Here is a 23,398-nt window from a genome sequence, read left to right as displayed (position 1 = left end):
CCCAGCTTTGGGTTACTTAAGGTGCCACCAGGAGGGGAAGATGCACAACCCAAAGTGCAGAAGTGCTTTAAAATACCCAATTTGAGTGTGTAACACATCCAGAGACAGCTGGGAAATGGGACAGTTTGTGGAAGAGCAGCTGGGGGCTTTTCCCAAAAAAAAACCCAAACAATTTTTCAAAAAAAAAAAAAACAAACCTCTGGCTTAGAAACATCCCTGTCTCTTTTCAGGAAGTTTTCCGAGCAATGGAGTGGAGGAGAATGAGACATCCTTTGTTTGGATAAAGGAGTGAGAGAAAGAGGTGTCACTGGTGAATAGAAGAGCAGAAAATATCTGTTCTCCAGCTTAGAAAAGGGCACATCCTGAGGGATAGAGCATTCCTGATAGCTCAGTGTCATCAGGGAGAGAAGGGACTTGAGGTACCAGCTGTAATTCAAATTGGATAATTAAAGAGAATATGATTGAARGCCTCGACCATGAAGCTTTTGTGTCTAAGTTATTACCATTTTAGGGAAAACCTGCAGGTGTTTTTGCATTCCCTTGGGAGCTTGGGCCTGTTATTATCAGTTCAGCATTCCCTGAGCAAATCTATTGTTTGGGAGCCTCTAGAGACCTGGAAAGACATTCAGCTTCCATTGTCTGGTGAAGCAGGAGTTTTATGTGCTCTGAAAAAGAAATTTCAGACCCAAGACCAAAGGAAGCTGATGAGGTTTTGTCTTCAGTGCTCAATAGGTGARGTCTGAATATTGCACATTTTCTGTGAATGTGTTTCCATGGGAGGATTTTTGCCTTGGAAATGGCCTGCCCARGTTAAAGAGATTATACAGAATTTGTCATTGGGGGAAATGTCTTGACAAACACAAACCTTGCTGGTAATTYCCATGATTTGGATGTTCTGAATGCTGAGGAAACACCTGAAAGAGYCCCAAATAAGAGTTTTCCATGCTGGGATCATCCTTGAATTGCAATAAGTGCTGTTTCTGCTTTGTTCAGAGTGAGAAACTCTTCTTTTCTAAAAGAAACCATTTTTGTGGTCCTTTGCAGGAGGAACCTGACCAAGTTGTCCCTGATTTTCAGCCACATGCTGGCAGAGCTCAAAGGTATTTTCCCCAGTGGCCTCTTCCAGGGAGACACGTTCCGGATCACCAAGGCAGATGCTGCAGAATTTTGGAGAAAAGCTTTTGGTGAAAAGTAAGTTTCTAACTGGGCTTAAAAATAGAGGTGTGGGAACAAATTGCACAYAGTGTTTTTTAAGAGTTCTGTTTGGCCGTTCAGAAGGGGCTTAGTCAGATTAAAATAAATGATGGGAGAGTCCTACTGGACATTTGGTCCATCTCTGAGGTGAGGTAAGGAATTATTCCACATTAAATTTCCCTGGTTTTTGCCCGGTCTGGTTTTAAATGTGTCAAGTGATGAGTCTTTCCCCACCTTCCCCAGGAGACTCTTGTACTGTCACAGTGTTTCCCTTGATTATTCAGCTTAAATTTTCCTCTCYTTGATTTAATTCCTTAACTTCTAAGTAAGCTCTACAAGCTATGCAAAATAATCTTTCTTTTTCCAAAGGTTACCATGCCCCCAACATGAGTTGTTCTTTAGCTAAGCCATTATATTCTTTTCATCTTCCCCCCAATTAGTGTTTCCAATCACTTACTCCCCTCTCTCCTTCTTTGAATTTCTGTTTGCAAAATGGCTTTGCTGAGAGTGAAGGGGAAAGGGAAATTCRACAGTCTTTGTGTGCAGGCTGCTGAAATGTCAGGTTTAATTTCTGTATCTCATGAAACACTGACCGAATGAACCAGTGGAGGTGTTCACAGCAATGTTTGGGGATTAAAGTTAATGGATTGGGTACTGCTTTCAGACTGAGGGAGCTGAGCTACTTCACCTAAAGAGTTTAATTAGTAGCTGTCAGAAGAAAAAGCCCTAATATATTTACTCATGAATAACACAGTTGTCTCAAGTGAGGCATTTTCTTTCTATGTTTCTAYTCCACTCAATATATTAAAAGAAGGAAAATATTCCTTTAAACAGGAGCCTGTGTTTTGGCTTCTGATTATCTTTCTTCTCCAGTTAATCCTTCTTTAGAGAGTTGTGTGCAGCTTTTTTTTTTTAAACTATCTAGACTGTTAACTCCTTCTCTACCAGCTGCAACATCATGACATTATTACCAAGTGAGGCTGTGATAGGACTGCAAAAAGAGGGAAAGGAGAAAGCAGAGATGGACTTTTAAATCCAAAATTTTGCATATGCAGAGAAATTTGTCTGAAGTTCCTTTGGCTGCTGATTTCCTGCAGTACCAAGAAATATCCGTGTAATGGGAATAAATCTGTTGTAGCTACTTTTGGTTTTTCTCTGTTCTGTTACCATGCCATGGATACTCACTAAAATAACCTGTGGGTGTGTGGTGCTGTTCTCAGCCATATCCCATTTATCCCATTCCCTGTTTTCCCCAGGACCATCGTTCCCTGGAAAAGTTTCCGCCAGGCCCTGCACGAGGTGCACCCCATCAGCTCTGGGCTGGAAGCCATGGCCCTAAAATCCACCATCGACCTGACRTGCAATGACTACATTTCAGTATTTGAGTTTGATATCTTCACACGACTCTTCCAGGTAAGAGCTGGAGAACAGGAATTACTTGAAGTGTCTCAGTGCTTCAGGTTAAACTTTTTTTTTTTTCCAGTATTATCCATAGGGAAATGACATTATTTATACCATATGGGATTTGATTGCCTTGCACTCCATCCCTTAAATAATATCTAAGACCCAGTATTGCAGTAAAATGTGGGATATTTCTGGCTGTAGAATAAAAAATCCCTAAATATACACTGCAACTCCCAGGCACATTCAGCATCCTGCCATGAATCAGGTTTTCCCTTTCAAAGGTCACTTTGAGACTGAAGCTCTGACACAGCTTCTGCAAGCCAGGAAATGTGAAGCTCATTTTATCACTCTGTCTTCCCTTGTCCTTTTTTTTATTGTCAGATTTATTTTCCATGGTGTGGGGGGGGGTGTTCAGGATGGAGCTCAAGCATGGAAATTTGGGCTTCCTATCTTTTGAACTGACCCAGCCAGGATGTTGTGGACGTGTCTGTGTTGTGTGAGAAATCTCTGTATCCCTGAAGTGATATTAATAGTAGGTAAAATTCTTCCCTGCAGTCTCTAATAGTGCTAAATTCAAAAACACAGCTTCTGATGGTACAATTGGGTATTTACAAGAACAATCACTTACTTCTTTGGCTCTGACTTGCCTTTTCCCATGTGATAGGGTGGGTTGTAATTAAGATATGTCTAGATGAAAAATTCCCATGTTTGGTGTCGCAATGTAGCTGATCTCATTCAGCACTTTTTTCCAAGTGTTGTACATAAAGAACAAGTCAAGAGTTGCTGCAAATTCCAAGGGATGCTGAGTTCTTCGGGAGTGCTGATACTTTCTTGTAGACAAGTTAAAAAAATTGGAAAAATCAGTTGAGATTTTGACACCCAAGCCCTTTTTTGGGTTGAGAGCTTTCAAACAGTTGTTACGACTTTTTGGGGAAAATTTAAGGAATATTTGAGAAGTATGTGCTGGTTTCTTTACTCAGATCTCAGAGCAGCCTCTGTCCTTGCCACACCCCAGTGAGGTTGGGTGGTTGAGGAAGAGTCACAAGTTACAGACAGTGAAACTGAGACTGAGAGGGGAGGTCACTGTCCCCAGGCCSTGCAGGAAGTTGATGTTGGAGAGCAAACCAGTCATGGTTTCTGGGCCTGTGCATAATCTCATTAAACTCCTGCCTTTATCCCTGTCTGGGGAATGAGTCATTTTCTCTGCAGAAGCATCACAATTGATGGCTATTCTCGAGCTGTAATCTCAGTGACTTCTCCTTTAGTATTTATTAAAGGAGTTTTGATTAAGGTCTATCTTAAATGATGATTTTATCACCAACAAGAGAGAAGTGCCACATTTGGGAACGTGTGTTTTGGTTTCTCTGCTGGATTTAGGGTGGAATAGAAACATATTTCTCTAACTGAAGGACTGATCYCTTTGGTTCAGGGATAGTGACACCTTTCAGAAATGTGGGGTTCATTTGTTTTTTTGGTGCTTCCCCAGCCATGGTCGTCCTTGCTCAGGAACTGGAACAGCCTGGCAGTGACTCACCCTGGATATATGGCATTCCTGACCTATGATGAGGTGAAAGCCCGGCTGCAGAAATTCATTCACAAACCTGGCAGGTGAGAGAGAGCTCAGCCAGCAGGGCTCTTCTTGCTGACACCACGGATTGCTGACAGATTCTCTGTGTGCAGAGGGCAGTCCTTTCTGGAGGTTATGTGGTTATTTCTGGGCTGCTTTTAAACATGGAAACTTCCTGTMGTCTGTTTGTTTGTTGGCTTTTTGAAATTTAATTTGAAACAAATGGTTTTAAGGATGTTAACTCCTCTTGYTCTGGATTCTGGGTTTAATTTCACCTGGGGGCCAGTGCTTGGATTCTTTGCTYACCTCGTATCATATTGCAAAATTCCCCTTTGAACTGCCTGGGGGTCAATTGAGGAAAGCTGCTGCAAGTTATTCCTACTAATTTTTATTTGCTGCTTGATATGCCCAGACAGAGGCTCCCTACCTGTCATTTAATCCTCTCCATCCATTCCAAACTGAGGTTTCCTTTCCTCTGTGTGTTTTCAGTTACATTTTCCGATTGAGCTGTACTCGCCTGGGTCAGTGGGCRATTGGCTACGTCACTGCAGATGGGAACATTCTCCAGACAATCCCCCACAACAAACCTCTGTTCCAAGCACTCATTGATGGCTTCAGGGAAGGCTTGTAAGTAACTTTATAAAAATAAGGACAACAAAGCAGTTAAATGTTGAATAGTCCCATTGCTGTCAGTGGGATAACTCATTGCTGAACTATTTTGGCACTCAGGAGTTACTGACAGCTGTCCTTGCACTGGAGARCTGGGCAGTAGCAGATGATAAATGTGCAGCAGTGTTTCCCTTCTCATAAATCCCTTTTGTTTGTCAAGCCCTTCATTTGAACCAATACTTTTAAGAATAGCATGTTTGATTTTTGTCCAATCATAAAATTCTTCCAAAACTTCTTTTGAATTCAGAATACCTCGAATTCCCATCCTTTGCTCCTCACTTTTGTTCTTTCTTTCCTTCCCACCCCAAAAGAAATCCTATATATGTGTGTGTATATGTRTGTACAGGCACATACAGAGATTTTTTTTTCCCCAACTGTTTCCAGTTATTTATTTCCTGATGGTCGGAATCAGAATCCTGACTTGACTGGCTTGTGTGAGCCCACACCTCAGGACCACATTAAAGTTACACAGGTGAGTCAAATATTCCATCCCAGCAAAATCGTTGGCTTTYTCCCTAATTTCAGCCCTCCTTAACTGTTTATACAACTCTGTCATACTTGAGATTCCCAAGACTTATTTTAAGGCTACTGCATTTTACAGGAATTACAGAAATCTTTGCATGACAGGGATGGGCAGAGGACATTGCAAAGACAGATTTTAAGGGTTAATTTTCAGAACTAATCTTTTAATATTGACAAATATTGGTGCTTTTTTGCCTTTTAACAGTCTTGAAATGTGCTTTTCTTGGGATGCTTACATGAATATTCTGGATAATTTGAACTCTACTTTTTTCAGAGCTTGATAGATGCATCTAGCACATCAAATCATAGTGAAATCTTTGCAGATTTCTGTTCTCCTTGTGATTTTATKCTGCCTTTCCCTCAGGAACAATATGAGCTGTACTGCGAGATGGGCTCCACGTTCCAGCTGTGTAAAATCTGTGCTGAGAAYGACAAGGATGTGAAGATTGAGCCTTGTGGGCACCTGATGTGCACCTCCTGTCTCACAGCCTGGCAGGTGAGCCTTGGCCTCTTCCTCATCTCTCTCAGGGCAGCTTGCTCTTTTCCCAGTATATTCTCTCCTCAGAACAGTTCCCTGCAGGTATGGAGAGAAAACAGCAGAAACATTGAGCTCATAATGTCAGAAACTGTTTAGATATGGAACAGGCAAAAACTCTGAGAACAGGCTCAAAAGCTGATTTTCTACTTCAAGGAGAAAACATTCCATATTTGTAGCCCAGTTTGCCTTTGTCTTCCTCTCAGTTGAAAGCTACCTGCCAAAAAGTAGGTTAAAAGCTGATTGTTTATGAGCCAGGTGATAATTCCTGCACCCCAAAGGCTGCTGGAACAGATTTTTTTCTCTCCCTGCAGGAATCAGAAGGCCAAGGCTGCCCCTTCTGCCGCTGTGAGATCAAAGGCACAGAGCCCATCGTGGTGGATCCCTTTGACCCCAGAGGAGGAGGAGGATTGTCCAGGCAAGGGGCAGAAGGAACCCCCTCTCCYAATTAYGATGATGATGATGATGACAAAGCTGATGATTCCCTCTTCATGATGAAAGAACTCGCTGGTACCAAAGTAAGGTCACTGAAATGGCTGCAGAGCCTTTTCTCCATCTCCACCGTGTCTTTTATTTGTGCCTGTGAGGGCTGTCAGACCTTATAACAGAAAAGATCCTGCTCCCTGTGGAAAACAGGGATTTAGGTCCAGTTTTGTGAGCTCACTTCACACTGTCAGTTTGGGATCACAGTTTGAAGCCTTTGATCTTTTGTGTGTTGTCTTGCAAGAATCCTTAGAGAGGTGCAAAAGCTGGCCTGACCTGTTGGGATGGAAGATCTGGGTTTGGAGCACTCCTGTGTGTGTTAGATTTTGATTTCCTGGCCAGAATTCACCCAGATCAGCAAAAATTCATCATTTTTTCCCCAGTGATGGATRCAGCCAGGGAGGTACAGCCTTCCCACAGTGTTGATGGATAACAGAGTAGAGGGCAGGCTGTTCTGCTGAGGAGCTCCATTGGGTTGTCATCTTTTTATATGGGRGCTGATAAATTTGTGTCATAAAGGTGTGATAACTGAGCCATTGCTGCTGCTTCCCTCCAGGAGCTGTGTACACCACAGGCATTCCTTGTGGATCCCTGCATGGTTTTTTCATTTTATTTTCATTTTCCTTTTCAAAACCTCATTGCTGCTCGTGCAATTTTTTACTGCATAAGGAAGTTGGTTTGAATTGGGCTAATTTTTAATAGCTGAATCAACTAAAATAAGCTGCATTTCCTGATCAGAAAGAATCTTCACCTCTGGTTTACCTATGGTCTTTTATCTCTTTATCTTCCACACTGTAAAATAACATATTAAACAGTAAATACTGTTCCTGGAGCGTTTTATATTCATATTTTGGGGAAGCAAAGCAATTTGCTTGGTGTAACATCCTGTCAGGTTGGGTGCTCTGTTGGCTTTAGTGAATTCAAACAAAAAAGYGCTGGCCTTGCTTGTAAAAAGAGAAAATAAAGAGAAGAACAGGCACTGCTCTGATTTGTTAAGTGGAAAAACAGTTTTCCAGGGACAAAAATGGAGGGGTTGGTGCACAGTTTGCACCGTGGTGCACAGGGATCAGAGGCTTTGCAGCAGATCGTGCCCTCTGGTGTTGAAAAGCAGCTTTTTCCTGCTCACTGAGGCCGGTTTGTCACTCCAGCAGAGCTTGCCTTGTGTTCTGAGTGAGTGTTTGCAGTGCTGGGAGCTGGCTCCGTTCCTGCAGGACAGTTGTTACTCACAGCAATTCGTCACCCACACTGCAGGCAGAGAGCTGCAGAGCCTCTCTGGAGGGAAGGAGTTGTGCTGGGTTGAGCCATGTGCTGATTTTGCCCTTGTCCCTGTCTCAGGTGGAGCGTCCTCCGTCGCCGTTCTCGGTGGCTCCGCAGGCTGCCCTCCCTCCCGTGCCACCACGCCTGGACCTGCTGCAGCAGAGAGTGGCCAACCCCCCCGGGGCCTCCAGCCCTGGCACCACTTCCAAGGTCAGAGCCACTTCTTRCCCTTTCAGCTGTGATTTGAACAATCTGCTGACCCCTACCTGTTCTCCTTGACATCCCCAAGTACTTTCTTCCTTTTCAGTCCTGCCTCCCTTACAGTGACTGGCATCCTGAACTACCAGATTACTATTTCTGCCACCATAGTTTCTGATTTTCAGCCTCAATCCCTGCTGCCTGCATCCTTTGGAGGGGGATTATTTCCCTTTTATTTTGTTCTAGCTAGTACAGAAGGTGTCATRTTTCTCTCCCGACTTTTCTGCACGTATTTTTCCATCAAGCGTTTTTTTAGATAGAAAATGAAGGAAGGAATTCAATGTGTGTGACTGGGAAAATTTAACTGGTTTGCTGATTGATCAGCAGAAGGCAGTAGGGTGATCTTGGTGGCATTAAGTTAATGGTTCTTGAGATACAGCAGCAGTTYTTCATCTGGTTTGGAGGAAATAATGTAATTGTAAAAGTTCAGGCAGAAGAAAATACTAATTTCTGTGAAAACTCATTGCTGACTGAGGAATGTTAACTTGTACAAATGACCCACAATTGAATAATTGTTTTTAATAATGAGTAGGCTCTGTTTGGATTCTGTTGCTGCTGTAAGCTCATGTTTTCCTTCAAAAAGAAGAATCTGGGGTGTTCAGTGCCTGTCTGGAGTGCACGTAGCTCCTGTGTTATCTCCTCAAGCCCTTGGAGAAGGTGCGGAGATATCTCCGCATCCTKGGAGAGAATTCCTTGTAAAAACACCCCCAAAACCCTCCCTCCTGTTTATCTTTTACAGCTTTACTAAGCAATATTTCTCATTCCTGTGCTCCTCAGGCYGCACCTGGTGCTCTGCACAAGGACAAACCTCTGCCCATCCCACCCACACTCCGGGATCTGCCCCCRCCGCCACCCCCGGACCGGCCGCACTCCCTGGGCAGCGATGGGCGCCCGCAGAGACGGCCCCTGCCCTGCACTCCAGGCGATTGTCCTGCCAGGGACAAACCACCCCCGCTGCCCTCCAACCGTCAGGGRGATCTGTGGCCAGCCAGACCCATCCCCAAAGCCCCAGCCGTGGCTGTGAGCCCCGGGGATCCGTGGGCTGGCAGAGAACTCTCCAACCGGCACTCGCTTCCCTTCTCGCTGCCCTCCCAGGTGGAATCCAGGGCTGAGAGCCTCCGGCTTGGGAGCACGCTCAGCCTGGACAACCCCACGGTGAGTAGGTCTGGCTGGGCTGAAATTTATCTAGGAGAAAAGGCGCCCTTTTCTCACACTGAGGAGGGTGATCTTACATCAAGGGAAAGCTGGAAAGAACCAGGTGAATTCCATGAAGTGCTTCCATGCCTCTTGGGAGCAAGGTTGAAATCCCAGTTTCAGCAGCCACAATTGGCTGGTGGTTGTTCACCTTTCAGGGTTGAAAAGATGAGAATGTTTTCTGTTGTTCTCTGAAWAACTCTGATTTACTCTGCTCGATTTTCAGCCCTGAGAAACCTACACACATCAACTGTGAGGACAGGATAAAATCTGAGTTAAATTTGGGTCTGTTCACATGCAGGACACTGTTACCAGTGTGCACGTATTGTGCTCCAAAAGAAATTGCAGGCAATTTTGCTKTCCTTGATTCCATTTCCTTAATTTTTCCTTTTAATGCCTCCAGCTTTCTAAAATTGAAAGCAAGCACATTTTTTCACCAGATTTTCTAAGAAAATGACACTTGCACAGTTGTCATCCTGTCTCCAAATGTCYCTACTTGTCTGCATCCTTTTCCTCTTGGCTCCCATTTTGGCCTGTTTCAGCTGAATTTGCCAAGGCCTTTGGAATCTCAAAACATTTGAAGTTCTTCCTGCAGGAAAACCCCTGCTYGTGTCCTCACTGAGGGAAAGCTGTCAGAATTCCTCAATTTCTGAGGTGTCAGTAAATGCTTTAGAATAGATAAGGATGCTTCATTCCCACAGAGGCTGTTAAATGAGTGGCTTTGCAGCTACATGTGGTTTTTTTCTGATTCCTGGTTTGGAATTTTGTCTTCCAGAGCTCCAACAGCGGTCCAACAGCAACCTCAGAGTGTGAACACCCCAAAATCAAACCCTCCTCRTCTGCCAATGCCATCTACTCCTTAGCTGCCAGGTCTGTTGGGTTCTTTGTAACTTCAGAGTGGGAATTGCAGTGTGCTGGTGCCAGGGACAGAACTGACACAACTCTGTCAGCCTTTGTTTTAAATTTTGATTTAAACCCCACAATATGGAAAAAGCAGCTGAAATCAGCATCCCAAAGAGCTGTAAGGAGTATGGGGGTTCCTCTGGGTTGTGGCTGTAGGAACCAGTCTCCAATTTCCATCAGCTCTTTCCTGAATTCACTTTTAGAGTGGGGCTTTATGTGATGTAAATGGCCACGATATTGTCACTTCCTTTTGGTGCCAATGTGACCTTGYGGGCTGCTTCCTGCAAACCAAATTATTTCTGGAGACAGAGCCGCTGTGAGGTGACTGTGGATTTTAAAGGGCACCTTGATATTAATTAGATTTGGTGTGAATGTTTCATATCTCGTTTCTCCTGCCTCCAGACCACTGCCTGTACCAAAACTGCCTCCTGGGGAGCAGTCTGAGAGTGATGAGGACACGGAATACATGTCACCATCCTCTCTGCCTGTGGTGCCTCCAGGTCCTGCTGTGCAAAAACCAGAGCTCAAAATGCCTTTGGAAATGACTCAGAGTTTACGGTGAGATCCTGGRTGGTTTTTTTTGCACTTCCTCCTCCCGGCTCTGGGGCAGCACATTTGGGACATCAGGGTGGGAATTTTGCTTGCTCAGATTTCTGAATTCCCCCGGTGATRTTCACCAGATCTTGACTAAAATAGCAATAAAGGAAATGTGACCACTGCTCTTGTGCAGAGTCCTTGTACAATATTAAAGGACTCAGATATCCCCTTCCTTCCCTCTCTCTCTGCCARGAACCTTTTAAGAGCAGAAACAGAAATTCAAAACTCTTATTAAACTGCAATTTTGGTGGTATCATTTTTGGTGGTTTAACTCTTTTAAGCTGAGATGCTGTACTGCAATAAACATTAACAGAGCATTTTCTGGAACAGATATTTCACAGAACAGTGGGGATTTCACTTTGAAACGAGAATCTGTCCACAACCTCTGTCACAGAGTCAGGGTGGAGGTGGTGGCCACTGTCACCTGTGTGAAAGGAATTTTGTTTTCTCCCTCAGAGTTTTGGACTGTGACCAGCAGSCCGAGGGCTCCATGTATGAAGCAATGTACAACATCCACTCCCAAGTAGCATCCTCTGCTTTCGAGGCTGTCAGCACTTCTGGTGAGTGGGTGTGCTGAAAAACAACTCAGGAACTGAGGTACAATGAATTGCTCCCAGTGGAGCAGCATTTTAGGCTGAATTAAATGGATGACATTTATTTTTGTTGTTAAAATAGCTGGGGTGCATGTGGAAATATGAGTCTGTGCAAAATTTTTAACCAAATTTTCCCTTCTGGAAAGTGCTGCCATTAAATGTGAACTTTTAGCAGCAAAACTTTAGTTCTGTGTCCTGTCAGTGTTTGGAAAAAGGGGGAACAGAGAGATAGCTCAGTCCTAGAGCTCAGGATGTGCCTCCTGTTGCAGATGAGGGGAACCTGGCAGCAGCCACTGCCAGCAAYGGCCCCGAGGAGTCAGAGAATGAAGAGGATGGTTACGATGTCCCCAAGCCACCACTCCCCATTGCCATTGCTCGTCGCACACTGTCTGATATCTCCAATGCCACTCCTGCCTTCAGCCGAATGTCCTTGGAAAACGACCCTGTCACAGGTCAGAGGGCACTTGTGTCTCTTCTTGCTGCTGGGGCTGGCTCTGTGGGTTTGAAACTTGTGTCACTCACTCGAGATGTTGAATGGGAGCTGTAAAATCAGGTTTGGCAGGAAGAATCACACTGATTCTTAGATATTTTGTTTGCTTTTTATTTTAGCTTTTTTTTTTAATTTATAGCTTGAAATGCACTGCCTTGGTCATTTAATCCCTGAGCTTGCAAATCACACTGAAATCACAATTAGGAATAACTTTGCTCAGTTTAAAGAATATTCCTTAAAACACTATTTCCTACAGGGCATGGAATATCTTTTGTATCAGGATGTACCAGGCATGAGACAGGATTTGGATTTGGGGTTARAGCAGCCTGGGATMGTGGAAGGTGGCAGAGATGAGCTTTGAGGTCCTTTCCAASCCCAGCCATTCAGGGATGGTGTCCCTGTTGCAAGGGGAAGCTCCTGGCACAGTTTGTGGCTCTGTCTGGCTGCAGTTGGTGCCTGCAGATGGCACAAGAGTTCTGCCTGATGCTCTCAGCTCCTCTGAGCAGGGACCGGTGGCTCAGCAAGGTCAGCTTTTTGTCCCTGGGGAAYAGAGGACATCGTGTCCTTCTGGCTTCAAGGCACATTCTCTGAGGGAAAAACGAAAGCYTGGTGTCTCCAAGAGCCTTTCTGAATAATGATTGACTTATTCCCTGCTCAGCAGCTCTTAAGGGAGCTCTGAAACTCTTCCTGCTGTGGGTTTTCGTTCTGAATGTGCTGGTGGTTTGCCAAGGAGGAGGAATGAGTTTCTCATTCCTTCTGGAGGCAGAACCTCCTGTACCCAGAACCCTTTCCCCAGTGAGTCTTTGGTTCTCCTGCTTCACCATTCCACTTCCCTGACCTTCTTTAGCATAGGGAAGAGTTTCCTAGTGCAGAAAAGTCCATTATTTTTGCCCCACCTCCCTGCTCCCTTTTTCACTTTTAAAATCTGTCCCAGCGTCTGCAGAATTTGGCTGAAAGGGATAAAAAAGAACAGAGCAAGTCACATCCCCCTCCCAGACGAAGTACTGAGCTTAATCATTGACACTTTGTTTCTACAGCTCTGAAATAACACTGCTGCTGTCCTGCTTTAGCAGCAGGGAAATGGAAAATGTGGAAAATGCTGATGGTTACTGCTGTGGGAAGCAGGCACTGGTGCAGCAAGCCTGACTGGCGTGGGATACATCTTGGCAGATTTTTTCTCCTGGGAGTTGGACCCTGCAGTTGGGTTTATTAATGATTTACCAAAATAACTGTCTTAGTAATTATCCTTTCAGACTGACCCATGGTCTCTGAAACTCGATCCAGCTCAAGCTGAAACAGCTGTTTCAAAAGGCAGCTTGGGGCAGAGAAGGGGGTAGACCTTTTTCTCACACGTACAAAAAGCTTTTTATGTGTGAGAAACTTCTWTTCTGAAGATGAGGGAGCTGAACTGAGCTGTGGTTGGTGAGGAAGCTTCAGGGAATCTGCTTCCTGAAGAGCCTTCTCTGTCTTGGGGCTTTTGGTGCAAGTTTTTCACAAAGGCCCCATAATGCTGCTTCTCTGAGCAGGCTGCAGTGCTCGCTCTTAAAAAGGGATTGTTTGGACATGATTTGTCTGTTGTACTCCATTCTGCTGCCAGAAAACTCTGCAGAGTGCCCCGAGGACTTTTTCCAGGAGACAAATCAATCTTTCTTTAAGGTGATGTCAAATATTCATGCAGAGAAGTTTCCCGTGATTGGCAAAAAACCCTTTCTGCAATGATGCAGGAGGTGAAAACTCAGAAATGATCAGATGCTGGATGAGCACATCAAGCAGCGTGGTACTTCCTTGRAGAGTTTGGTGACTTGTTTGGTTTATTGGCTGTTCTTTTTTCTTCCCAGCAGTGCATGATGTGGCTGCAGGGCAGTGTCACAGCAGAATGACTCAGGGAAAAGCAGAACAGGCTGAGCTTTATTGATCTGCCATTAGGAGGGAGAGCTTCAGCAGWGGAAGGGGAGAACATAATTCAGTTGCTGACCATTCAGAGAGCATAATTCAGTTGYTGGAGCATTTGTGGTGGCTGAGTTGGGACTGATGGATTTGGGTTTGTGCACACAGAGAGATGAGGGAGCATCTYTGGATGTGAAACTGGGAGGGTCTGTCTGGTTCTGGAAAGAAATGGGATGTCTGGTAAAGAACTGAATATTCTCTGTGTCATTTTTTCTTATTCTGAGGCTGATAGCTGAGCTCTGCTTACACACGTGGTATCTATGTTGTTTTTTTATATGGTTTTAGCTTAATAAATGAGCCTGATGAGACCTGCTAATTAAAAAAAATCTCCACAGCTGTTTTTGCACACTGGAGGAGAAGCTGAGCCGGTTGGGAGGGAGGATAAAAGAGCTGGAGAAAGYGGCAGAGCTCAGTGACAGCTTTTTGAAGTGCCATTTATCTCCCTGATGTCATCTCAGCTTTGTTCCAAGCAAAATTTCCACATCTTTTTGCTGAAGTGGTGCACTTGTTTCTCCTTCCAGGCTTTTCGGACGGCTCCCAAGTCCCCGAACGGCCGCCAAAGCCGCTGCCCCGGCGGATAAATTCCGAGCGGAAAGCCGGGAGCTGCCAAACAGGAGGAGCCAGCAGCGGGGCCAGCTCCTCCCTGCACCTCTCCAGCGAGATCGAGAACCTCATGAGCCAAGGCTACTCATATCAGGACATTCAGAAAGCTCTGGTCATTGCACATAACAATATTGAGATGGCCAAGAATATTCTRCGGGAGTTTGTGTCCATCTCGTCCCCGGCGCACGTGGCCACATAGCACACGGGCACCTCCACACCTGAGCTGCTGTGGACCAACTGCCTGGGCAGCTGCTGCCCAGCTGTGCACCAAAGGGGAAGGGGGTTCCTTTAGAGACTTCGTGCTGAGGTCAGTCCTGCCTCTTTAAGAGAATCAGTTATCAGGTTTTCGTGGTTCCAGATTTCAAAGCAGTGGGATGAAACGGAGCGGTGTTTTATACAGTGTGTGTCTTGGAGTCCTTTACCCCTACCTCTTGTCTGAGAGAACAGATTTCTTTCCAGGGTGTTGGTAGAGAAAGGTGTCGTGACAAGGGATCCCCGAGCCGATGCCCTGGAGGCTGGGGGGAGTTGTTTTGTGCTGTGAATTTTAAGTGGATGCTCAAAGAAGCAAAGTCTCGAGGTCGGTGTGGTGTGTCCTGTGGTTCATGGTACTAGGTTTGGATCTGTTCGCTGCTGTGTGTCGGCTCAGGCTTTTTAGAGCAGCTGGGAGGTCACTTTCTGCTGGAAATTCATAGGAGACCTTGGAAGAATCRTTTGATTGCTTCCTGTTGGCCGTGGGGTGCCCCTCTTGCCTGTAATAATAGCAGTTATTGCTTCTGATTCCRGTCCTCCCTCGCTGCCTGGAGATGGCAGGATGAGCTTCTGTCAGGGATTTGGATCCTGGCAGTGCTGTGAGTTGGATTTCTCTCGTGTGTTTGTGCTCTGGCACTGGCAGCACCAGATTCCAGCAGCTGGAGGAGCTCGGTGTGGTTCTGAGGGGTGGAAGAGGAGGGACAGAATTTGAGCAAGAGCAAAGAACTGGGGCTGCTGCTTCTCCTCTTTTTGCCTTGAGCATTTCGTGCTTCAGTGCTCAAACTTGATTGTGGCCCTGCTGGGCTGGAGGRGCCCAGTGTCACTGGACACTCCCATTGCTCTTCCCTAGGAATGTTGCACCTGGTAAATAGGATGTTTAATTTATCTTCGTTGCATGGTGGCTGTTGCAGACTAGTGGCCTTCACACCCATTCCATCACCTCCTCCAGAGAGCTTTTGCAGGAGCCATCGTCRTGCCAGGGTGTTTTGTGGAATTGGTAGATGCAGCTGATGTGTTTGTTGGTATCTCACCTGCTTTGCAGTCAAAGAAGTGCAGCAGTTCTCTGCATGGCTGTCAAAACAACATGGGGGCTCTCCTTTCCATTTCCATTTCTCTGAGGTATTGCCAGGTCTGCCGTTAAAACAGACCTGGGGGGAAAATTCTGTATTTGTGAAATGATCACGTGGCTTTAAAGGTCAGAACTCAGCTGTCACATTGGAAAAACCAGACTTGCCTGCTCAGCTACTTAACTGTGTTARTATTGGAGGAGTGGATGGTTCCTTTGGAGAGGCACAGACAGATCACAGCCTGACAGCCTGAGAGGCTCTTGGCCTTTGGAGCATGTCCAGCATTATTTGCACCTCCCTGAGGTCAGCAGAGGTCACCAGGCCAAGGGCTGCAGTTTGGAATTTTGCTGGAGTGGTTGGGTGCAGTTTGGCCTTTTGAGGAATCCAGAGGCTGGGCCAGATGGCTGCAGTTGGCAGAGAGGCCTTCACAAGTGTTAGCAGAGCATAAAGTGTTTTTTTTTTAATTTAAGTAGAGGTTTCTCTCTAGACCTTCAGCTTTATGAATTGCTGCAGTGGCTTCCAGGCAGGCTGAACTGTCTCTCTTTACTCCCCTCCTTTCTGTAGTGAAGAAAACACTCAGAAAGCCTGAGGAGATCTCCTGCCACRCTCAGAGGCCACCACCCTTTGCTGTTTTGGGGTCAGGGCTGGCACTGGCCAGGGCTGGCAGTGGCCAGGGTGCTCTGCAGGGTGCAGGGCTCACAGGGCTGGCAGTGGCCAGGGTGCTCTGCAGGGTGCAGGGCTCAGGCACAGCCCCCAGGAGCCCTGGGCAAGGTGGGTTCAGTGTCTGGGGAAGAAGAAGGGGAAGAAGAGCTGCTGTGCCAGCCCTGCTCCCTGTGGGATGTGCTGCCATGGCTCTGGGAGCTCTGGAGCAGCCAGGCCATGCTGCTGCTGCTGTTCTGTCACACTGCTGAGCCTGAGCAGTTCCTTGTCCTGCAGATCCAGCTGGAAACCCTGTTGGGAGGGTTTTGTTTCCCTCTTTCTCACACTCCCACGGGCTCTGTGTGGCTCTGGAGCCCCTCGGTGTGTTCAGGTGCCATGTGACTGTCACCAGGGCTGAGCAGAGCTGAGTCCAGCCAGCTCCAAAGCCTTAACTCTTGTCCTGCCCAGTGTGTGTGGCCTGCCCAGTGATGCCCTGTCCCCTCCAAGCCCCTCGTGGCAGGCTGGCTGTCATTTCAATGAAATCCTGCCTGGCAGAGCTGTCCCAGGCCTGTCTTTGGGGTTTATGTGCCAAGAGACGTTCCTGTGGGTGTTGTTCYGGGTATTAGAGATTAGACAGAGCAATCTTTGTGGCATGTATCGCTGATTTCTCTGCATGTGTCCTTTCTGTGCACTTGTTTATGTCTCAAACTGATTTAAGAAACTTAAGTCTTGCCTTTTCTTCCTTAGACACGTTAAGAATTTGCTGATTCCACTGAGTGCAGCAGAGTCCTGGCCATGTYTTGTGGTCAGGCTCTGCCAGGTCAATCCAGGCACCGCACCGTGGATTTTTCTTGTTCTTTCTAAGCCCAAGATTGATTGCTCTTCTTTCCCTTCACCTCCTCCTTCTTTATTCTTAAGAAAATGAACTTTCTGATGCTACTCTAAAAAGGAAAAAAACAACCCAAATGTCTAGTGCCTTTCTTTAGGGAATTCTGCTTGGCCAGGCTGGATCYGAGAATCCGCCCCTGTGGGAAAATGAACGGAGCTGGACAAGCAGCAGARATGCCTTTGAGCACAAAACTGCTTTGGCAAGGGGTGAAAAGGAGGAGCAGGAGAGATGGGCAATTGTCACTTGGACTCTGACACTGTGTTCTGTAGCATTTCAGCTGTGGAGGTGCYGTGTCTGCACTGGTKCTGTGCTGAGCTCGGGGTKRAGTCAGGATTGKAGCACGGGYTTGCTTGGGRTCWAAAGTGCTGGATTTCCCCAAAAGAGCAGGAAACACTCCCAAAAAAAAAGAGCAGGAGCTGTGGGGAGCGGGAGGTGCCCTCCTGAGCAGGAATCCCCAATCTTTCCCTGCTTTGTGCATGTCCCTCAGGCCAGGCAGGCTCTGACCCCGCATGTGGTGACATTACTGTAGCTAATCCTGAGGCAGGCTCATTGCTGTCTGTGTGGTTTTGGTTTTTTTGGGTTTTTTTTTTCCAGTTGAGCAAGAAAAAATGCAACTCCCAGGTTACCTTCTCAAAGGTGCCACTTTAAAAATTAGCGGGGAATAAGGACATTTATTTTTAAAGTTCCTCCTAGAAATCTTCTGTTTGAAATTCCCGGCGGAGGAGGAACTGCTGTTACTGTTGTTCTTTCTCACRGATGACAAATACCAATTTGTAAAATATCAGTGTTAAAAAAAAAAAATGTTGAGATTTTCACAAAATATTTTAAAAAAAGAAAGTATAATAGTGTCATTAATATAAAATTATAATAGCAGTATTTAATCCTTTCAGATCTGTAAAGAATAAGGAAAAACAGAAGGTAAATATTCTTACAGAGAGTAGCTGAGCTTTAAGGTTCACTTGGTTTAAAGTCCTCATTTTGTTTGCGATGCATTGTTAATGTTTAGAGGTTATACTAATGTTATTTATTAATTGTTTCCATCCTTGTATGCTGCCCACTAAGAGCTTCTTTGTTTGGGATTTCATTCACCTGTGTCAGTAAGAAAGAAAACAAAACAAAGTTTTATTTTTAAATAAAATTTCCTTTGTTGTAGCATATGGTTTGTGTGTGGTGTGGTTCTTCTGTGATTGCTGGAAAAAAATATTTTAGGATTTAAATTTTTTTTGCTGACTGACTTGGGAGGTATTTTGTAATTATTACCACAATTACCTGGTAAATCCAAGTTTATATTGTGAGTACTGACAAGGGAAGATTTATACAAAGTTTATAATAATTAAACATATTCTGAAGCAAGAAATAAAGGCTCTAATCCATCAGGACTGAGAAAGACAGGAAGTCACCACCCAGGACGAGAATCCAAAGGAATTATTCTGGAGACCTTTATAGTTATTGCATAGCAATTCTAGAAATAAATAAATAAATAAAAATATATAAATAATCACACAGTTCTAGAATTACACATGTATATATACACACATATATATCACAATTCTAGAATAGAATTATTTGAATATATTCTGTATTGATATGTAATAGGAATATGTTATTAATAGGCATGAAATAATTATATTTGAATATATGAATATATTGACTATCCATGGGTATATATTCATATATATCAATATGTGGATATTTTGCATATAAAGTAGATTTCATAAATCCAGGCTGTGCCACATTCCCAACATTGCAGAGCCTGGAAGGGCCCAGAAGTGGAACAGACTCAAACAGGGACAGGCCCTGCTGACCCCCAGGACATTTGGGGGCCAAGGGACACCACGGGGGGACAGAGGGGGACATTGGGGTCACAGGGGTCAGGGGAACCCACAAACGAGTCAGGGAGGGGAAATGGGGACTTGGGGATCAACTGAAGTTGAATAAAACCCCTCAAAGAAGCCACTGTGGGGTCAAATGAGATCATTGAGGTCATTTGAGACCCTGATTTGGGGTCACTTGAGGTCATAGGGGTTATTTGAGGTCATTTGAGACCCCAATTGGGGTTATTTGAGGTCATAGGGGTTATTTGAGGTCACAGGGGTTACTTGAGGTCATTTGAGTTTCAGAACGAATTTATTTGGGGTTACTTTAGGTCATTTGAGACCCTGATTTGGGGTTACTTAAGGTCATTTGGGGTCACTTGAGGTCATTTGAGACCCTGATCGGGGTTACTTGAGGTCACAGGGGTTATTTGAGGTCACAGGGGTTACTTGAGGTCATTGCCCTCTGTCCTGTCAGGGTAGTGACAGGGCCTGCTTTGAGCTTTTTTTATTTATTTTTATTTATTTTTTTAACTTATTTTTAATTCATAGTATTCATTTATTGGTGTTTATTATCATTTCCTGTACGCACCAGCATCTGTAATATTGGTTTTAACTATTAACACAATTACCAACAAATTCTGTTTTTGGGATCCATTAAATTCTCTTGACAACATTATCTTCTAGGGTCCTGTAGTATAATCACCTATTACAACCTAAAACCATGATTATTAATTTGAATAAACAGATTTATTAGTATTGGTAGTAATTAGCTGCATTATTAGCAGCCACAGGGATATAAATGGGATTATGGAGGGGTAGAAATGGGATTTTGGAGGGGTAGAAATGGGATTATGGAGGGGTAGAAATGAGATTATGGAGGGGTAGAAATGGGATTATGGAGGGGTAGAAATGGGATTATGGAAAGCCCTTCCCACCCTTCTGCCCCTGGGAACAAAACTCCACCACTCAGCTTTGAATCCGTACTTTATTTTCACATATATAAAAAAAAAAAACCAAAAACCTCGCAAGTATCGGACAAAAAGAAAAAAAAAACGACAACAAAACTCCTGGAAATGTACACACAATCCAACAAAAATATATATAAACCAAAGCTTTTGCTCGGACACCACGTGTAGCAGGCAGGGACGGTTCCCCTCTGGTTAGGGCTGCGCTGGGGACAGCGCTGGGACACCCAGGGGACRGAGATTTGTGGCCAGCAGAGCTCAGAGGACGCAATTTCGAGGCAGAAGGGGCTGGGACAGAAGCTCAAGGTGGGTTCTTGCCCGTCTCCCCTGCCCAGAGTGGGGCCACCGAAGCACAGAGAGGGGTTTGACCTGGGGCTGGCAATGGTTGAGCACAAAAAAAAACCCTGAGACGTCACTGACTGGCTCTGTCTAATGTCAACTGGAAATTGGGGGGAACTCTGGGACCTGCTGCTGCAGCACCCCAAAAATAAACCCAATTCAGAGRGGAGAGGGGAGCCCTGCCCCTCAGCTCAGCACAGCTCCAAACCGGACATCCAAAAGCTTTTCTGGAGATTGCTGCCCCTTCCTGGCTCTGCCAGCTCCTCTCCTCCCACCACTGRGCTAAACTGACACAGGAACAGCTCAAAGGGAAAGCAAAGCATTAAAAACCCTCTCAGAAGCTGCAAACACCCTCTCTAACTCACACCCTTTCCACTCTTCTTCAACCTGCACACCACTGCAGCCAARGTGCCTGGCACATCCCAAAAAACATCCCAAAATCTCACCAGCCCCTCTGAGCAAGTTCAGGGTAAAAAAAAACGCATCAAAACCTTCCCACGCCGTGTACAGAACAGATTACCTGAAAGAGCCTCAAATCCTTCCACCAAGTAGGGATTAATGGGGTAGTTCTTCCTAATATTGCTGTGGCTTCTCTGGAGTAGTAAAGCGAGTCCAGCTTTGCTAAGGCAACACCTGCGAGCCCTGGGCTGAGGTGRCGGCCAGGTGAGGCAGGGAGGTGGCCCCCAAATGCCAGTGGTCACTGGCCGTGCCCCCCAGGGGCTGCAGCAGGGGTGGGAGAAGGCAATCCAAGAGCAGGAAAGGTTGGAAGGAAGAAAGCACTTAGGAGATTCGCTCTCTAGTTTCTCAGATCGATGTATTTCTCGCTCTTCGGTTGCGCCCAAACAGAGGAAGGGAGGAGGGAAAAGACACGGTTAGGGATGAACACAAAATGAATGCTCGGCTGCAGGTGGGGTAGGGGACAGATGGGGCACCCCAGGGTGGCTGAACACCCACCCTGTGGCAAATAAAACCACAGTGGGCTCAGGAGCTGCTCCTGTGGCCAGCGTGACAAGCCCTGCCTAACAATGGTGGCCCAGCAGTGACACCGTGAAAAGCTGCTCCATCCCAGGTGAGAGGAAAGCACTTATCCCAAGAACTCTGCTTCAGAGAACCCACCCTGCAGCCTCCGCTCTGACCCCTGAATAGAGATTTTTATGTATTTCCTGCTCCCCRAGGGGAGCGTGGCTCTGCTCCACGGAAGGCGGAGAGCCGAGCAGCGAAGGCAGCGCGCACCGCGCTCCCGGCGGCTCCGTCTGTCCCCTCCCTCCTCTGTCCCCTCCCACGGCCCCCGAGCGCTGCCGATGGATGATGGAGGCCCGTGCAGGGTGGGCGGTGTGAGAAGGGGAGCAAAGCGAAGCATTACCTGCACGCAGCCCCGTCCCCGCCGAGCCGCGCTCCAGCCCCGCCTAGCAAGGCGCGCCCGGCGCTCCGTCCTACCTGCTCGGCTGCGGCTCTCTTCTCGCCGTTGGCGCCCTGCAGGAGCCCCGCCTCTTCGGAAAGTTTATCTGACTTAACTTCAACTACAATCTTGTCTTTACGGGCCTCTGGCTTTGTGCTACGGGAGGGAGGTGACAATTTTTGAGACAGCCGGGAGGACGCGTGGCTCCATCTCAGGGGGATGCTCTGCAGTGGGGCCGGGGCTCAGAGGAGCGGGGTCAGAGAGACTCCAGCTCACAGAGATTTTTGGGCTGCCCAGGGAGGGGCCCTTGGCTGCTCTACCGCTCTGCTGTCTCCTCCCTGCACGGCAGTGCCCTGTGGGAAGCTGGAAAAGCCGCCGAGCCCCCGGCGCGGTGCCCCCGAGGCCGCGCTCCCGCCCCGCTCTGCCAGGGTGCGGTGGGGTGGGATGGGATGGGAATGGATGGGATGCATGAGTGATGGCAAGCACCCCCAGCCCCACGGGCCCCCGCGGGGGCAGCTGCCACTGCTTACATGTCCTGTTTCCTGGCACGGCCACACGGGATCTTGCCTTTCTTGTGCAGGAARTAGATAACGGCGCCCAGCACGGCCACCACGAGGATGGCCACAATGATGGCCACGATGATCACCCCTTGGCTCTCTGCTGTTGACTTTTGATCTAAACACGATGGGAGAAGAAGTAATTAATGCCTGTSCCACTGTGATCCCCTCCAGCTTCCCCTGTGYRCAAGGRAAGGAYCCCTTCTCCCAAAAACAGCTCCAGYGCTTGCCCAGCTCCCTGCAGGATGCATATTTCAGCACAAAAACGCTCCGTTGGGGCAGTTTCTGCAGGAAATTCTGCTCCAGGCTGCCATGTGCCATAGGAGGGTGGATAACAGGAATTCCTGCAAGGCACCAGGCCATCCCTCTGCTTTGGGCTACAAGAAGCTGCCCTAGGTGGGGCAGCAGGCTGGGGACAAGCAGGCAGCATTGCCACCGCTGGGGACAAAGCCTCTGCCTCCCTCCCGGCTTGGCAGGGACAGGAGCAGCCAGAGAAGCCGTGCAAAGCCAGCAGCCAAGCTCCCTCCCCAGGCTAGAGGTGACACCACCAGACTCACCCTTCTTGATGGAACCCTCTGGAAGAGCGGGAGGGGAGAGAAAGACACTGAGTTAAGCCACTGCAGGGCAGCAGGGCCGGGGGGGACTGACACTTGTGGGGGTTCCCGGGGCAGGGGACAGTGGTGACACTCACCCAGCAGTTGGATGTGCTTCTCGCTGACCCCCAGGTGGTTGGACACACGGCACCTTGCTCCTGCCTGCAGCAGGGCATGGCTCACCCGCACCGTCAGGTTGCTGGTGATGTGCTGCTTGTCCCGGTACTCACGAGCCTGGGGAGGGCAGGCAGGGCAGGATTCAGAGCCTGGGCAGCCCCTCAGAGGTGCCAGCCCGGCCCTTCCCAGCTCTCACCGTGCCGTTGATGCTCCACTGGACYGTGGGCTGGGGGTAGGCGACGGCCTTGCAGGTCAGGTTGACCACCTCGTCCGGCCGCACGTACAGCGGGGAGCTGATGGCCACGATCCGCGGCTTCCCTGGGGACAGGGGACATCAGCACCTCCCCGGGGAGCAGGGGCCATGCTGGGGTCACTCTGCACCTACACACACCTCCCCAGGACCACGGGCCATGCTGGGGTCACTCTGCACCTACAAACACCTCCCTGGGGACCACGGGCCATGCTGGGGTCACTCTGCACCCACACAAACCTCCCGGGGGATCAGGGGCCATGCTGGGGTCACTCTGCACCCACAAACACCTCCCCGGGGA

General features: G+C 47.2%; 2 protein-coding genes across 2 annotated transcripts in view; one reads left to right on the top strand and one right to left on the bottom strand.

The window, feature by feature from the left end:
* CBL (Cbl proto-oncogene) overlaps window positions 1-16,225 on the top strand; it is a 32,049-nt gene extending 15,824 nt beyond the window's left edge. Inside the window, exons 3-16 of the mRNA XM_057384814.1 lie at window positions 1,045-1,191; window positions 2,451-2,607; window positions 4,085-4,206; window positions 4,655-4,792; window positions 5,219-5,306; window positions 5,721-5,852; window positions 6,206-6,409; window positions 7,710-7,841; window positions 8,667-9,044; window positions 9,859-9,953; window positions 10,389-10,544; window positions 11,040-11,143; window positions 11,446-11,628; window positions 14,135-16,225. Of these exons, the coding sequence (XP_057240797.1) occupies window positions 1,045-1,191; window positions 2,451-2,607; window positions 4,085-4,206; window positions 4,655-4,792; window positions 5,219-5,306; window positions 5,721-5,852; window positions 6,206-6,409; window positions 7,710-7,841; window positions 8,667-9,044; window positions 9,859-9,953; window positions 10,389-10,544; window positions 11,040-11,143; window positions 11,446-11,628; window positions 14,135-14,415 (2,317 nt within the window). The 3' untranslated portion in view covers window positions 14,416-16,225. The remainder of the gene's footprint in view (window positions 1-1,044; window positions 1,192-2,450; window positions 2,608-4,084; window positions 4,207-4,654; window positions 4,793-5,218; window positions 5,307-5,720; window positions 5,853-6,205; window positions 6,410-7,709; window positions 7,842-8,666; window positions 9,045-9,858; window positions 9,954-10,388; window positions 10,545-11,039; window positions 11,144-11,445; window positions 11,629-14,134) is intronic.
* A 3,618-nt stretch (window positions 16,226-19,843) lies between these two features.
* Window positions 19,844-23,398, bottom strand: part of MCAM (melanoma cell adhesion molecule) — a 10,620-nt gene continuing 7,065 nt past the window's right edge. Inside the window, exons 10-14 of the mRNA XM_057384830.1 lie at window positions 23,044-23,171; window positions 22,829-22,964; window positions 22,695-22,712; window positions 22,111-22,255; window positions 19,844-21,007 (exon numbers count right to left, since the gene is read on the bottom strand). Of these exons, the coding sequence (XP_057240813.1) occupies window positions 20,986-21,007; window positions 22,111-22,255; window positions 22,695-22,712; window positions 22,829-22,964; window positions 23,044-23,171 (449 nt within the window). The 3' untranslated portion in view covers window positions 19,844-20,985. The remainder of the gene's footprint in view (window positions 21,008-22,110; window positions 22,256-22,694; window positions 22,713-22,828; window positions 22,965-23,043; window positions 23,172-23,398) is intronic.

Source organism: Malurus melanocephalus, unplaced genomic scaffold (assembly GCF_030028575.1).
Source record: "Malurus melanocephalus ecotype Western Australia unplaced genomic scaffold, MMel_1.1 scaffold_749, whole genome shotgun sequence".
Taxonomy (NCBI): domain Eukaryota; kingdom Metazoa; phylum Chordata; class Aves; order Passeriformes; family Maluridae; genus Malurus; species Malurus melanocephalus.
Note: the sequence above shows the minus strand (reverse complement) of the source record. Positions and strands in the feature narration are given on the sequence as shown.